This window comes from Chionomys nivalis, chromosome 8, assembly GCF_950005125.1.
Source record: "Chionomys nivalis chromosome 8, mChiNiv1.1, whole genome shotgun sequence".
NCBI lineage: Eukaryota > Metazoa > Chordata > Mammalia > Rodentia > Cricetidae > Chionomys > Chionomys nivalis.
The window spans coordinates 78400107-78416233 of record NC_080093.1 but is presented as its reverse complement, the minus strand read 5'-3'; the positions used below and the strand labels follow the sequence as shown (position 1 = coordinate 78416233).

The 16127-nt window shown below is 45.3% G+C and overlaps 1 protein-coding gene across 1 annotated transcript; it reads right to left on the bottom strand.

Moving 5' to 3' along the window:
• Positions 1 to 1197: 1197 nt before the first annotated feature.
• On the bottom strand, positions 1198 to 15366 carry Coq7 (coenzyme Q7, hydroxylase). Its single transcript, XM_057778478.1, has 6 exons — positions 15233 to 15366; positions 9195 to 9373; positions 5516 to 5630; positions 3466 to 3605; positions 1921 to 1989; positions 1198 to 1398 (listed from the first exon to the last, which is right to left on the bottom strand). The coding sequence occupies exons 1-6, from the start codon at positions 15303 to 15305 to the stop codon at positions 1321 to 1323; spliced, it is 654 nt and encodes a 217-aa protein (XP_057634461.1). The 5' UTR covers positions 15306 to 15366; the 3' UTR covers positions 1198 to 1320.
• Between the last annotated feature and the right edge of the window lie 761 nt (positions 15367 to 16127).

Below are 16127 nucleotides of genomic sequence, written 5' to 3'. Positions count from 1 at the left end.
GTGTCACACATGCTGTCCTGGAACTTGTGCTGAGGATAAATAACCTCAGACTCCTACTGATCCCCTTGCCTCCGTCTCTCAAGTGCTGGGATGAGGGGCCTGCACCTCCACACCCAACTTAAGTATAGTTTTGATTGGGGTAATGCCGTTCTGTCTTAGTTTGTGGGGCTGCTATTAAAATACGGTCAGCTGGGGAGCTTGTAAACAATAAAAACCTCGTTCTCAGTTCTGCAGGGTGTGAAGTCCATGGTCAAGGCGCCAACAGGTTGGTGTCCTGTGATGCCTGTGTCCCCATAGACAGTGGCTTTTGTGGCACATCATGGAAGAGACTGTGGGTCTCCCTCAGGCTTCGCTTTTATAAGGGTACTAATGCCACTCCTTGGGGCTCTGCCCCCCCCATCTACCCACCTCCCAGTCTCCTCTCTCTTACAGTACCCCTCTCAGGTGAGGGACTCTGGGTGAGGGCCTTCCAGATACGTAGCTATTCAGACCCCAGAGCTTGGCCGTACCATGCAGAATTCAGAATATGCAGTCACATCCTGGATGGACTTCCCAGTCTTGCTGATCCCATCTTAAACATCCTCGTGTTTTAAAGAGCTGTTTGTTACCTAAGAACTCAACTTATTTTCCTCTTAAAGATTCCTGCAGCAGGGCTAAGAGCACCTGCTGCTAAGCAGAAGACCCGAGTTTGGTTCCCAGCTCAAAACTGCCTGTAACTCCAGCTCCAGGGGATCCAACACTTTCTCCTGGCCTCCACAGACACCCAGACACATGTACGCACACACATAAATAAAAATAAAATAAACATTAAGAAAAAGGATCCCTGCTAACTAATGAATGATGGGTTCATGATTTCTTAGGCCAAAACCAACTAAAGATCGCAGGAAAACCAGCTGCATGTGCTGTAAGGTAAGCAGAGCTGGCCACCCTCACAGCAGAGGAAAACCCAGGAAAACAGTGCCAAAGGGGTTCTTGGATTTTTATTGTTTATTATTATGTTGTTGTTGTTGGTTTTTTGAGAAAGGGTTTTTCTGTGTAATAGCTGCGCCTTGGAACTCACTCTGTATGTAGCCCAGGCTGGCCTCGAATTCACAGAGATTCACCTGCCTCTACCACCAGTGTGTGCCCCCACCACCCAGTGCCAAAGAGTTTTATTAGTGGAAAAAAAAGACAAAAAAAAAAAAAAAAAAAAAAACCAACAACCACCTCTTGTAGTTTATTAACAAAAAAAAGCACACAGTGATAACTGTACAGCTCCTCCTCTGCAATCGCCACTCCTTAAGTGACCATCTTTTCTAGAAATGGGTCGTCGGACATACTTTAAAACCGTTCTGATAAATATATCGCTGCACTGCATCCAGCCTGGATAACCCTCTTCAACAAGTCATACGCCGGAGCCTGTGGAGAACAAAGGGCTGCAATGTAGCTGGGTGGTAGAGGGCCTGTCTATCCTCAGCACCCTGAGTTTGGTCTGCAGCACTTCAGAGGGGAGAAAAGCAAACAGCGCATGATGTAAGCTCACCAGCAGAGCACTTGCCTAGCAAGGCCCTGGGTTCAACCCCAGCACCTGAACAACCAACAACGAAACCACACCTGGTGCATCTAGATGTCAGACTTGGCTTCACTGCTAGGGCAGGGTTTGGGCTCCTCTGGATCAAAAACAGGATCTGGGAAATCATTTAATTGGAAACCTGCTAGAAGCATCTATGGCCACTGAAACCCTAGGCTGCTCCTTGGGCTATAACAGTAGGACACAGGAGCCTCATTGGACCAAGGCTAAGCTTGTGTGCTTCCTGTCCAGGAGCTGGCTCCCTGACCTTTGACCTTTATTTTCAAACATCTCTTTCTGGGAACAGAAACCTCTGGCCCCTCCACCTTTAAAATAATCCCCAAGCATCACCAGCCACAGTCTGTCCCTACCAGCTCCGCATCGTGGTCCAGGCCCGTGTCGTGGTGCTCAAGCTCCTCATCTCGAAACTTCTTGATGACCTGGAAAAGAAAAGGAACTCAAGCGGAAGCCAGTCAGCACTCTAGGTCACCTGCTGCTCATCCTATGTCCAGGCCAGAGATTCACGTTCTAGTCTACAGGTGAGGGCCACATGCTTTTCCTACGAAAGGGCCAGCATTCACTGCCGTTCTAGTGGGGAGAGCGGCCTTGCAGGAGTAATCCATGGTGTGGCTCTAGCAGGATTTATTTATGAAACAGGCTTGGCTGCAGGCTGCTGTTTGCCAACTGCTGATTTAGGTTTTAAAAATTAAGTTGTGGCCTGTCTTAGTGGGTGTCTACTGCTGTGAGGAGACACCATGACCAAGGCAACCCTTATAACTATAAAAGAAAGCATATAATTGGGAGTTGGCCTGCAGTTTCAGAGTTTAGTCCATTATCAGCATGGCAGGGAACACAGCAACACTTACAGTGCTGGAGGAGTAGCTGAGAGTTATATACTGATCTGCAGGCCAAGAGAGAGACTCTGGGCCTGGCCTGACTTTTGAAATCTTAAAGCCCACCCCGAGTGACACATTTTCTCCAACAACGCTATACCTCCCAGTACCTCTCAAATAATGCCACTCCCTGATGACTAAGCATTCACATACATGAGCCTGTGGGGGCCATTCTTAGTCAAACCACCACATGGCCAAACACAGAGATGCATCCTGACAACCCGATACTTGGAAGCAGGGGGACCAAGAGTCAAGACCAACCTGGTCTATAGACAGAGACTTTGTCTGGAAAACAAACAAAATCCAAACAAACAAACTACTACTGGGGGGTGGAAGGACAGTGCTGAGGCAGGGGGATCCTTTGTAACCACCAAATGAAGACCAGCCTGGCTGAGTTCCTTCTTCCTGTAGGCGATGACCTGAGGTGCTCTAGCACTTAGGTCACGCAGCCTAAAGACTTCATCATCATTTTCTTTATTTTATTTGAGATTATAATTTAATTACATTTCTCCCTTCCCTTTACTCCCTCCAAACCTTCCCATACACCCTCCATGCTCTCCTTCCAATTTATGGTCTCTTTATTTCACTGTTATGGCATGCATATTTGTGTTTGCATATACATATTGAAGTATAACCTGCTGGGTCTATATAATGCTACCTGTATGTATGCTTTCAGGGCTGACCTTGTGGCACTGGACAACCATGGATGTGCTCTCCCCTGAAGAAGGCCACCTCTCCGGTCTCAGCTTCCCTCCATTGCCTACAGTTCTCTGTCCAGTTTAGCATGTTAGCTGGTGTCTTCCGTGTACAGCCCACGAGTTGTTGAGTCATGGATGTGCAGAGGACACACAGACCTGGACTCAGGAGACACAGTTCTAGGCTTCACTGTGCCAGGGCCCTATAACCTGTCTGACTCAGGACTCCCTGCCCCTCCCCAGGCTAAGCCCTGCCTCCTTAGCGCCCTTCCATCTTTCTCTGTCACCTGTCACCTGCCCTTTCTCCCCTCAGGCGGAGCACAGTCACCTGCAGCAGCTCCTCATACTTCCCAGGGTCCTCCTCCATCAGCGTGCGGATCTGGTTGTTGTAGTGATGAGCAATGGACTCCTCCACTGCCACAGTGCAGGCCATGGCTCCTTCCTTCCCCAGCAAGGCCGTTCCCGCCCCTGCAGTCGTCAAATGAGGTCAATCGTGAGAAGAGCCAAAGGCTGCTGGTCAAAGACATTGTGAGGCATCCTGACATCTGGGCTGCAACTCTCTATGGTAGGATTATGTCATGTGATGGATGTGGGTCTTGTATCTGTCTGTTGCTTTCATTAGTTAATTAATAAAGAAACTGCCTTGGCCCTTTAATAGGACAGAAAATTAGGTAGGCGGAGTAGACAGACAGAATGCTGGGAGGAAGAAGCCGAGTCAAGCAGTCGCCATGATTCTCCCAACGGACACAGACACAGGTTAAGATCCTCCCTGGTAAGCCACCAGCTCGTGGTGCTACACAAATTATTAGAAATGGGTTAATCAAAGATGTGAGAATTAGCCAATAAGAGGCTACAGCTAATGGGCCAAGCAGTGTTTAAAAGAATACAGTTTCCGTGTAATTATTTCGGGTAAAGCTAGCCGGGTGGCAGGACGCAGCCCGCCGCTCCTCACAACAGTCGTGCATCTGGGGATTTGTGTGTGTGTGTAATTCTTTATTGATTCTTTAGTAACTTCATACTGTGCATCCCAATCCCACTCACCTCCCAGTCCCTCCATATCTGTCCCTCAGCCCTGAAGTGTCGTCCTGAAAAAGAACCTCCCCCTCCATCTCCTCCGCCTCTCCAACACCTCTTCCTTTGTCCTCATGGCACTGGAGCTGGGGAGTGTCATACTGTATGTCCCTTTGTCCAATCAGCCCCACCCGCAAATGTTCACTGTGGTCAGTGGTCTGGTTCAAGGCCTCTGGCCTCTGGCGCACAATCATCATTGGACTCTCACCAAAACTCCTTTGGACATCCTGATGTTGCCCTGAGTCACGGAGATCCTGCAGCTGTCCTTCTGCAGGACCGGTCCCTTCACACTCTCCAGCACTTCATAGATGGGGTAGATGTTAGGGTGGACCAACACAAGGCCCAGGATGGGAGTGTGGGTGGGACCATCTCTCCTGAGAATGGGAGTGGCGGGGAGCTTTCCCATGAGGGTCAGGGACAGCTATCCCCAGGTCAGTGAAGGGTGGGCCAGTATTTCAACATGCATGGCCTGTATTGCCTTATATCTGGGGACGTTTAATGATACCCAATATCTACCCTCTGGTTATCAGTAGTACCTGCTAAGCCTAATACTGGACATTTCCGTGTTCCCACGGATGCTCTGAAACAGTCACCCCAAGCTGAGAAGCAGTTTGCCCTCACTATTAGATGCCAGTCTCAACGTTCTTTTTGAATGTATTTTTCTGTTTTATTTGGTTAGTTTGATTGATTTTGTACAAGACCTCACTATGAAACCCAAGTTAGCCGGAACTTACTGTGTGACTGTGTAACCAAGGCTGGTTTCTATTCTCCACCCTCCTGCCTCTGCCACCTGAGTGATGAGGTTGCAGGTATGCACCACCAGGCAGGCTCAGTGAGCCTTGGTCCTTCTGCTCAGAGCCTAGAACGTTACACTGGGTTCTTTGCTCTTCTTCCTTTTTTTTTTCCTTTGGGGTGGGGGCTCAGACAGGGTTTCTCTATGTTAGAGCCCTAGCTGTCCTGGAACTTGCTCTGTAGACCAAGCTGGCCTTGAACTCAGAGATCTGCCTCTGCCTCACAAGTGCTCAGATTAAGGAGTGGGAGACCATGCCCAGCACTCAAGCTGATCTCAGGTGAGCATCACCAGGAGACATCATCTGGCTGTGACTGCACCACCTAGGGTCCCTGTGTGTATGATAACTGCACTCACTATCCAGTGTCCCCTGTGTGTATGATAACTGCACTATCTAGTGTCCCTGTGTGTATGATAACTGCACTATCTGGTGTCCCCTGTATCATAACTGCACTACCTAGTGTCCCCTGTGTGTCATAACTATATAACAACTAACTCATCACCAACAGACACTTACCCAGTGCAAAGCCTGCCACGTTCCACAAGGGCATCAGAATTGTAGGTCGGACTCTGAACGCAACCATCAGCTCGTTGAACTTTTTCAAATGGTCCTTCTCTTGATCCCACATTTTCTGGGGGGAGGAACCATAAAAAGAGGCAAGCATTACAAGGGCCTCTGGCTACACCCTGGGAACTTGCTATGGCTGAGCACACAGGAGGCAAAAGGGAAGCAGTGTAATGATGAGAGCTGCAGTCTCCTATCCCTTTATGGGTCCATAAGATAAAAGCAAAACACATACTCTCTCAAAAATAAAAAAAAAAAAAAAAAAAAAGAGGCTGCAGGCCAAGGCAGCACCACTGCCACACCTCAGACCCACACCCACCTCACTGAACCAGCTCAGAACTGGAAGGGCAGAATGTCAGTCACGGTGTAATTTCCTTCTAGACTCCACAGAAAGGATGGGGACAGAAGGACAAGAGCAGCTAAGGCAGGACAGTCGGTGCTTCCTAAACACCAGGTGCCACAGCATGGCTTTGGCGGGCTGCCATGCACACAGTGCCTCGTTAGGGCCGACTGTTTTTCCCCCGAGGACTCACAGCCCAGTCATCTCATGCAAGGAGCCCTCTGGAACCCCAGGTTCTGATGGGGGAGAGTCTTCTGTTTTGTGTTAATTTCATTGGTTAAATAAAGAGACTGCCTTGGCCCTTGAATAGGACAGAAAATTAGGTAGGTGGAGTAGACTGAACAGAATTCTGGGAGAAAGAAAGCCGAGTCAGGCAGTCGCCATGACTCTCCTGTCCAAGATGGACGCCCGTTAGACTCGTCCGGGTAAGCCACACTCAAGTGGCAATACGGATATTAGAAATGGGTTAGATCAATATATAAGAGCTAGCCAATAAGAGGTTATAACTAATGGGCCAGGCAGTGTTTAAAAGAATACAGTTTCTGTGTAATTATTTTGGGGAATAAGCTAGCCAGGCGGCTGGGAGCTAGGGCGGCAGGGACGCAGTCCTGCTGCTCCTATTACTACAGAGTGGCACTCCAACATGCTAAACTGGATCCATGTAAAACCTGAGAGAGCTCAATTTTAAACACACACACAAAAAACTGCGCCCATGTTCCCAAATATTGCTTATAAATGTTCTTTTACATTTAAAGGGGGAAATGATATAGGTATGAATAATTTGCATTAGTACGTATTTTAAGGTCAATTTTGTTATATGTATATGCACTTCTGATATTGATTAAGGTATTGTGATTGTGTAGTTCATTTAAAAATGTAATGTATAATTAGGAAATATAGGTTGTTAATGGATAATCATAAATAATAGTCAAGCTTATAGTCATGTTAGTTAGATTTTCTAGATATATAGAGATTTATTTCAATTAGATAGGCATTCTTCATATCTTTCAAAGACTACAGAACATGGCATTTAATGTTTTAATAACTTAGGGCTGTTCATGACAATGAGACACGTCTGCTCCTGGCAGCACCAATCTACTTCAAGAGGAAGATGGGCATTGAAGAGGCTTCTTAGGGAATTGGTTAGCCATTTGGGCAAGAAACTGCTCTTGCCTGGACTGTTGCATAAACTGGACACAAAGACCCTGCAGAGAGAGGACTGCTGAACTTGCCTAAAGGTGAGATGGTCTTTCTGGGTTCCTGATTCATGAAAGAGTCTGCAAGAGTTTCTGCAGGACACAGTAGAAAGTGACTAAACTGTCTTTGGAATTTCCTGCTTCATGGAAATGTCTGCTGGATACTATGGGCCTGTAGGCTGAAGATGGATGCCCCAATGGTACAGAGGAACTTTGGGTGACTGTCCAGGGAGTGAGATGTCTCTGTCATTTCTAGAGTTTTGAACTTCTTGTTTGCTTAGGTAATATTATATCCTTCTGGAGTCTTTGATGGAGTTGAAGAATGGATAGATAATTATAGTTTTCCTTAGTTATGATAAAAGATAAAATAGATATAAATATTGTAACTGTAATTCTTGCTTGATAACTATTTTGTTATATGTAATCTTACTATGTTAAAATGAAAGCCTTTCTTTTTTGTTTAAACAGAAAAAGGGGAAATGATGGGGGAGAGTCTTCTGTTTTGTGTTAATTTCATTGGTTAATTAATAAAGAAACTGCTTGGCCCTCTAATAGGGTAGAATTTAGATAGGCGGAGTAAACAAAACAGAATGTTGGGAGAAAGAAGCCAAGTCAGGGAGTCACCATGATTCTCCCACTCCAGACAGACGCAGGTTAAGATCTTTCCTGGTAAGCCAGCTTATGGTGCTACACATAATATTAGAAATGGGTTAGATCAATATGTAAGAGCTAGCCAATAAGAGGTTAAAACTAATGGGCCAAGCAGTGTTTAAAAGAATACAGTTTCCATGTAATTATTTCAGGTAAAGCTAGCTGGTGGCTTGGAGCTTGGGCAGCAGGAAGCACCCGCAGCTCCTATTACAAGGTTCTGAGCCACTGGTTCCAGCAACCCCAGGAGAAAACTGTAGACAGAGATTGCTCGTGCATTTGCCGCCTAGACCTGAGTGATCACACAGAATCTATATTAATTACAGTGCTGTTTGGCCTATTTGCTCAGGCTTCTTATTAACTAACTCTTTCATCTTAAATTAACCCATCTCTATTAATCTATGTATCATCACGAGGGTGTGGCCTACTGGTAAGGTCTGCTGTCTTTCTCCTTTGGCAGCTACATGGTGTCTCCCTGACCCCGCCTACTCTGTCTCTCTTTTTCTTCCAGCCTGTCTATCCCTGCCATAGGCCAAAGCAGCTTTATTCATTGACCAATAAAAGTAACACATATACAGGACATTCGACATCAGAAAATAACGGAAAATAACTATGTTCTGAAAACACACGGACTGTTCTCAACAGGAAGCAGGACAGCAAATGTGTGGTATTCTCCTGGCATGGGGGATTCAGTGGCCTGGACGTGCTCCAAGGTAGAGAGGCACAGATGCACAGGTGCAGGGCGACATGCAGATGCACATCATCTTACACTTGGGATCAGCTCCGGGAGCTGGGATGTCTGTGGGGAATCTGAAGCTACCACACGCCAGGCATGGCCCCAATAGTTCTGTCTGAGCTTGTTTATTCCCCAACCAAACCCAGTGAGTTAGGGGTTTTACCAGGCTGGCCTGCACACAGGGAAACGGAAACCTGAAAGTCATGTGGCCTCTTTAAGGTCACAGATAGTAAGAACTGTAAAGGGAGCCTGGATCCCTGGGACTGAAGACCCCTCTCTCTGGCAGTCTGTGTGAGGACAAGTCTACAGACACCTGCTGGAGTGTGGAACATTCCCCTCACGGAGGCATCTGCAGCTTTTCCTGATAGCAGACAGTCACATCGCAGGTACACTTGGTTTGCACACTCAGTTTCTTTCTCTTTTACATGTCCTCTCTCCCCATTCTTTCTTTCTGACCTGAGACTTTCTATGTAGCCCAGGCTGGCCTCAAACCCACAGAGAGCTGGTTGCTTCTATCCCAAGTGCTGGGGCTAAAGGGATGCACCACCACACCTAGCCACGTACAGTTTAGACCTGAGCTTTTCCAAACAGAACATATGCTCTTTGTTTCCCAGGATCTCCCTTTGGAACATGCAGGCAAAGGTGATTACTGTGGGTTTCAGATTCATTGTCAGGGCAACAGGTCAGGTTGAGACTTAGGAAAGAGCCCACCTGAATGACAGGGCCAACACTGGACCGGCCCAGCACAGCCATCTGCCCTGCATAGATGCGGTTTGCTCCATATTCACCAGCGTGATCCACCCGAATTATTCGATCCACAGCTGCCCGGTTAATATTGTCTAAGGTCATTCCTGAACTGTGAAACCTGACGACAATGACTCCTCCATAGGCTGCAATGAAAACGCAAGGAACAAGCCTTCATTATCCACACAGAAAATTAATGTCCTTTTTTATTCTAAAAAATTTACCCCCCCCTCTCTCTGTGTGTGTGTGTGTGTGTGTGTGTGTGTGTGTGTGTGTGTGTTGATATGCATGTGGAAGTCAGAGGATAACTTGCGGGAGTCAGTTCCCTCCCTCCTCCACATGGGGCCCAGGGATGGAACTCAGGCCCTTATGCTTGGCAGCAAGCACCTTTACCCACTGAGCCATCTCACTGGCTTGTAGTCCTTTTGCAGACAGAATGAAAGATGCATTAGAACCAAGGTCATAAGCAAGCCCTGAGGGCTGCACATGTCTGTCAATGCATTCTTTGTCATCTGCAATGCTCAAACCCCAAAGATTTCATTTTAAGAACTGGGTTTATGGCTTCACTTTACAAAAGCACATGGTCATCTGGGAAAGCCAAAGCCTGTCCTCACCAGGCAGCTCATGTGACCCCTGCTTTGGGAAAGGCTTTCCCTTCCCAAGCTGTACAGCACAAAGCAAGCCATGATGCTCTTCCCCAGTCTTCCTGGGAAGCAGGCCCATGCTGATAGCCTGAAAAGGCTCAGGGTGCAAAATCTGGTAGCCCAGGTTGGGACTTAGAAATTCTTTTAATACATTGGTTCCATGGACAGGTGACAGCTTGGGTTTATCTATAATAGTGGCATTTGATTTATATTTTAATAAATAAAGCTTGTCTGAGGATCAGAAAAATAAAAGAGTCACATTTGGCCAGCCTTACAGACCAGGCAATGACATGCACCTTTAATCCCAGCACTAGAGAAGATTATAAAATGGGAAGAGACAGCTCTCAGTCTCACCATCTTTGAACTGAGGTTGAGGAAAGAGCCAGTGCTGGCTGCTTTGCTTTTCTGGTCTTCAGGTTGAACCCCAATACCAGTCTCTGAGTTTTTATTAATTGTGCTACATTTGGTGCCCAACATTTGGGGTACAAATTCATGAAAAAGCCATTTGCCTGAGGCTGTTTAGCCACCAGCCCAGGCCAGAGCTGGGATTGGACTATAAATGTTGTTGGATTAATCCAACTATATATTTTGAAAATGCCTAGAATTCAAAATTAAAGTAAAAAGATATGTTGCTTTGGAGAAGAGGTTTCGCTTTTGTTTGCACAGGAAGTGAGAGACTGGATTCATTCTGGGTTAAGAAAAAACTCTGATAGGAGTGGATGGCCCGGATGATCCAATGTTTCAGAGCACCCCCGATGCAGTTTCCTCTGAGTTCTACATCCAGAACAGCCTCAGCACTGCTGGCTGAGATGATCCAGCCTCACAGAATACTCCAGTCAGGACTTGACCATAATCCTAAAGTTTCTTTGGGTCCCCGTAAGATTATCAGTGCCCCAATCAGCAGGAAGTAGCCCAGAAAACTATGCTCACATTCCCAAAAGATAAATTATGCATGTTTGTCTTTGTTTCTTGTGTCAGTTACAAGTTGTTACAGATAATGGTCAGGAAAAAAGCTAAACAAGGAAATTAGATTCAAGGTTCTTAATATGAAAAGAAAAAAGGGGGGATATAGATATGATAGGATAAAAGGGTAGATTATTGAATCTGCTTTTTAAAAGCAACTACTAGTTTTACATTTTTACATTGTATTGAATTTCTGTATATTGTATACAAATTTTATATATTGATACAAATTTAAGATTAATTTTGTTAAAACATACTGTACATACATTTCTAATCTTGTTCAAGGTATTATACCTATACAGCTCATTTAACAATATGATGCAAATCTCCAGTCTTTTAAAATTATTATTGCCAACAATTTAGGATAATAAAGAAATGCAGGTTAGTAATTAGTCACATATTATAATCAAACTTGTGTCACATTAAGTATGATTTCAAAGTCAAACAAAGATATATTTTAGATAGGTCATCTTCAAATACTTCAGAGATCTTCAGAATATGGCATTTAAGATGTTTGAATAACATAGGCTCTTTTTTATGGCAATGAGACATATCTGCTCCTGGAAGCACCAACCTACTTCAGAGAAGATAATGGGCATTGAAGAAACTCCACATGGAGTTTACTTTCTTTGTGGCAAAAGTAAGACATTGGGCAAGAAAAGGCCCTTGCCTCAACTGCTGACAGTATGCTGTCCTAATTGGACAAGCAGGACACAAAAGAACATGACTGTTAAACATTGTCAAGACAAGAAGGGCAGCCCTTCAGAATATCCTGCCTCACAGAAAGCTCTGTCAGATATGCCAGGCCTGTAGACTGAACATGGAGAAGCCCTAATGTTTCAGAGGAACTTTGGGTGACTGTTCAGGCAGCCAGCTGTTTCTGTCATTTCTCATATTTTTTGGAAGTCGCTTGCTTGCACTTCCTGTTTACTCAGCTAGTATTATTTCCTTCTTGGGTCTCTAAAGGAATTGAAAGCTAGATAGTTATAGTTTTCCTTGTTTACCTGATGCAGAAAACAAGTTATGATAGAAAGTAAATTAGGTACAAGACTTTGGACTCACCAAAATAGATAGGGAGTATTTTCTCTAAATTTGTCAAATACAAATGGACTAGACATTGTTGATGTATTTATTGCCTGCATACATTGCATATAGTTATTGTACTTATTTATATAGTTTTTCTTATACTAGTTATACTCTTTTATTTTAGACAAAAAGGGGAAATGTAGTGGCATTTCATTTGTATTTTAATAAATAAAGCTTGCCTGAGGATCAGAAAAGTAAAGCAGTTACACTGGCCAGCCTTACTGACCAGGCAGCAATGACACACACCTTTAATCCCAGTAGCCACACTAGCTTGCCATAGACACCAGGCAATAGTGGTTTCTCTGCCCTTAATCCTGGAACTAGAGAGGATTGTAAAGCGGGAGGAGACAGCTCTCAATCTCAGTCTCATTCTGGGGTTTCCTGAAGGCAGGATCACCATTTTCAGGCTGAGATCAAGGTAAAAGCCAGTAGCTAGCTTCTTTGATTTTCTGGTCTTCAAGTTGAACCCAATAATTGTCTCTGAGTTTTTATTAATTGTGCTACATTTGTCCTCACAAACTGAACTCTTCTTTAAAATGTAAATTCTTTTGAGGAACTGACTAGTAAGCATTTCCATTACACTCTCCAGGTCCTAGATGAGAGGATCTCAGATGTGCACCCCTCTGAGAAGGGTCTTTGTAGTGAGGTGTATTCACCTCATATGAAAGCAGAAATCCACAGGTCCTCTGGTTTGTCAGTCTAGCCTAGGTTGGCATTACTTAAAGTGTCACAGACTCTTGGTATGCCATGACTACCACATCTTTGGAAGATACTTTTTCCTTGGCTAACTTCAACGTCCAGAAAACAGGTGAAAAGGTTCATTTGGGACACATTTTCAACTCTTTCATTAAGAAGGCCCAAGGCCTCTGGGACACAAGGCCTTAGGGCAGGCATGGTGAATTTGGCATGTCTGTATGCCAGAGTCCTGAACATGAATTTTGCTGCCAAGTAGAATTTTAAATGTGCCTATTTGTTATGGTGCTGGAGATCATCAAGACCAGGGCTTGATACACTCAGAGGAAATAGTCTAACCACTGAGCCATCTCCACAGTCCTGGGATAAAGAGCACACAATGTATAGAGGAGGATGAACCCTGCAGGAGCAGAACTAGCTTTGGTCTACTGGGCATGCTCCACCTCACTCAGCACACTGACTCTAGACACTGAACAGAGCACAGAAGCCTCACCGGCTTCTGCCAAGTGCAAAGCACCACTCCTGACTGCCCTCAGAAAGGGTCTCTATGGGCGTGGCCCAGGTTTCACAGGAGAAAAAACGGGACACAATCAAAGTGACCTGCTGTGTTTCTTCAATTTCAAGGGCCCAAACTTCTAGCCAATTTGTCTCCTTGAAGAAAGTGGAGTCTGGAGACAGAATTGATGAGCCAGCTCTACTTCGCAATACAATCCTGTTTCCTTGTTCTCTTACTTGTTATCAAAGAAAGAGGCAACCCTTTCAAAGAGTTGCTGAGAAGCAGCAAGGAGCTGAGCAGCTGGGCCAAGTTCACACAGCTGGCTTTTGAGGAGTGGGAAGCAGGACTGTGTTTTTACTGAGAACACAGGGCACTGCTCTCTAATCTCACCTCTCCTCTAGATCCAGGCACTCAATAAAGGCTGAGACAGGAGCATGAAGACTGTGCTTGTCTTTTAGATAACCAAATCCATATAGATATTTCAGTTCCAGCTTCAGCAGGCAGAGCTCTGTGAGTTAGCAAGGCTGGTGAGATAGCAAGTTCCAGGTCAGTCAGAGCTACAGAGAGAGATACTGCCTCAAAGCCAAAACAGAAACTTACCCAATAACAAGGCTATTTTCCTTTTTAAGGAGAAACATATACTTAAGGTTTTTATTATCATGAGGCTAAATGAGACAAAGGAAGTCAAGTGACTTCATAAATGAAAACAAATGGCTTTTGTTTGTTTTGTTTTTTGTTTGTTTGTTTGTTTTTTCAAGACAGGGTTTCTGTGTAGCCTTAGCTGTCCTTGAACTCGTGGAAACCTGCCTATCTCTGTCTTCCCCAAGTGCTGGGATTAAAAGTGTACGTCACACCGCCAGGTCAAATGATTCTTATTGTTACCTACTCACTAGGTTAACAAGAAGCCTTCTAATTCACATCCCTGAGTTCTGACTGCCTTGTTACCTACTTTAAAATAAAACAGAAGCTCAGTGCTAGAAGCTCGCAAAGGTGCTGTTCCAAAAGAGGTGCCTGGGAGATTTAAGTGGTTTATGGAATACGGAAGATAGTAAGAGGCTCTTAAAACTTCTCTTCTAATCCATTTCTTATCAAGGAAAACATCTGTATTTATAGTTGACATCTCTTAAATATACCCAAACACTAGCTAAGCACTCTTCTTTTTCAGAAAGAAAAATAGTCTTGGGGTCAAACTTTGGTAGCACATTCAACACTATCTAACAAAGTTTCATATCTTATCATGGTGGTGGTGGTGTGTGATTATTCGTCCATTTGGGGGCAGGCAATACAGGCTTACTGTTTACCATAAACATGTGGTTTCGATGAAACTATTTAATAGGTCGCAGTTACACAAAAACACATCTCAAAACTGCAAACAGTATTGCCATCAGGCAAAACGGAGATCAAATAAATGCCTGAAGATTTAGTTTTGAGAAAATGATCTCGCAATCTTTAGGGGCAGCTCGGATGACACATGATTCGAACCTGAATCCAGATCCACCTCTCTCCACTCCAAATTCAGTGTTTCTCATATTTTGTAAGGCAAAGAGTCCCATGAGGAGCTTGATAAAAAGGTCTTGAAAGAGGGCTCAGCAGCTAAGAGTACTGCACCTGCAGAGAACTTGAGTTGGGTTTCTAGCACAAACATACAGGGGCTCACAAACTGCCAGTTATTTCAGCTCCGGATTCGAACCCCTTTTCTGGTCTCTCTGGCACTTAACTACTGGACACACACACGCACGCACGCACGTGCACACACACACACACACAAATTTATATATATAGCTAAAGAGCGGGACCTGGAAATCTGCATTTCTAACAGGTTAATGCTGCCGATGGAGAAAGGCCGGGTGGAGACTACAGTGGTCCTGCAGGACTCTCAAGTACCACATCTGCGCTGACGTCACGTCACAGGTGGGTAATCGCCTGGTTCCCCACCCTCCCTACGCATGCTGCGCAAGTCCACCTGTTCCTGTCAATCACCTCGACGTGAGCTACAAACTCCACCCCCATGTCGCGCGCCTGTGACGCAATGAGCGTCTCCCCGGTGACATCCGTGACCTCCCCTTCAGATATCCCCCGGCCTGGAGCCCCGCGCTGGGCCCACGACCGCGAGTGGCTGGTACCTGAGAAGGGCCTCCGGACGCCAGTGCGCAAGCGCCACATGGAAGCAGCCGCTATCGCCCTCGTGCCGCTCATCGCCGGTGACAACGCCACCAAGGCCTAAGCGCCCGCGCCAATTGTGCTTTCGGCTCACGTTGATGACGCATGGGTGCGGCGGGCCGGGGAAACGCCCCTGGACCCGGGGTTTCACCTAATTGGCTGGAAATGGCAATGCAAGAACTCTATTGGGTGTGCTGCCTGCCAATCACTGGGGCGTCATGAAGGGGCCCTGGCTGGTTTTATGGGTGAGGATGAGGAGTTTCTCTGCAGGGGCGACCTAGGTGCAGTGCTCACTGTCTCGCCTGGGTCACTGTTGGGGCCTTAGTTTCCCTCGCCTTAACGGAGATATTTTTTTCTCTATTTGAAGCCTCTCTACACCTACAATTCAGTAAAAATTATCTGTTAAAACACACCAGTGTTTGGTGTAATTGTGGGCCGGACAGCTCCTTTCACAGTATTTCCTGTCCCTTCTCTCTCTCTCTCTCTTTTTTTTTTTTTTTTTTTGAGATTTGTTTCGTACGTTGTTCTTCATACTGCACTGGATTATTCCTGGCTGTGTGTATTGGTGCACACTGGTAATTAAGAATGTGTTGAGGGAAGGAAAATTTAACAACATACACTAAACTTTTAAAAGTGCATATCCATTAATATGACAGCTAGGGGCTAGCCAATAGAAATAAGTTTTCAAGTTAGTAATGTATATGAGACAAAAAAATGCCTAAAGGATATACATCAGTTATTATAGGTGCTGCCAGAGGCTGTGGTTTTAGGGGAACTTCGGGTTGCACCCTTGTTTTTTGTGTGTATTTGATGCATACTGTAAAATAATTGAAGCTACTAAGCTATATAACGATAGTG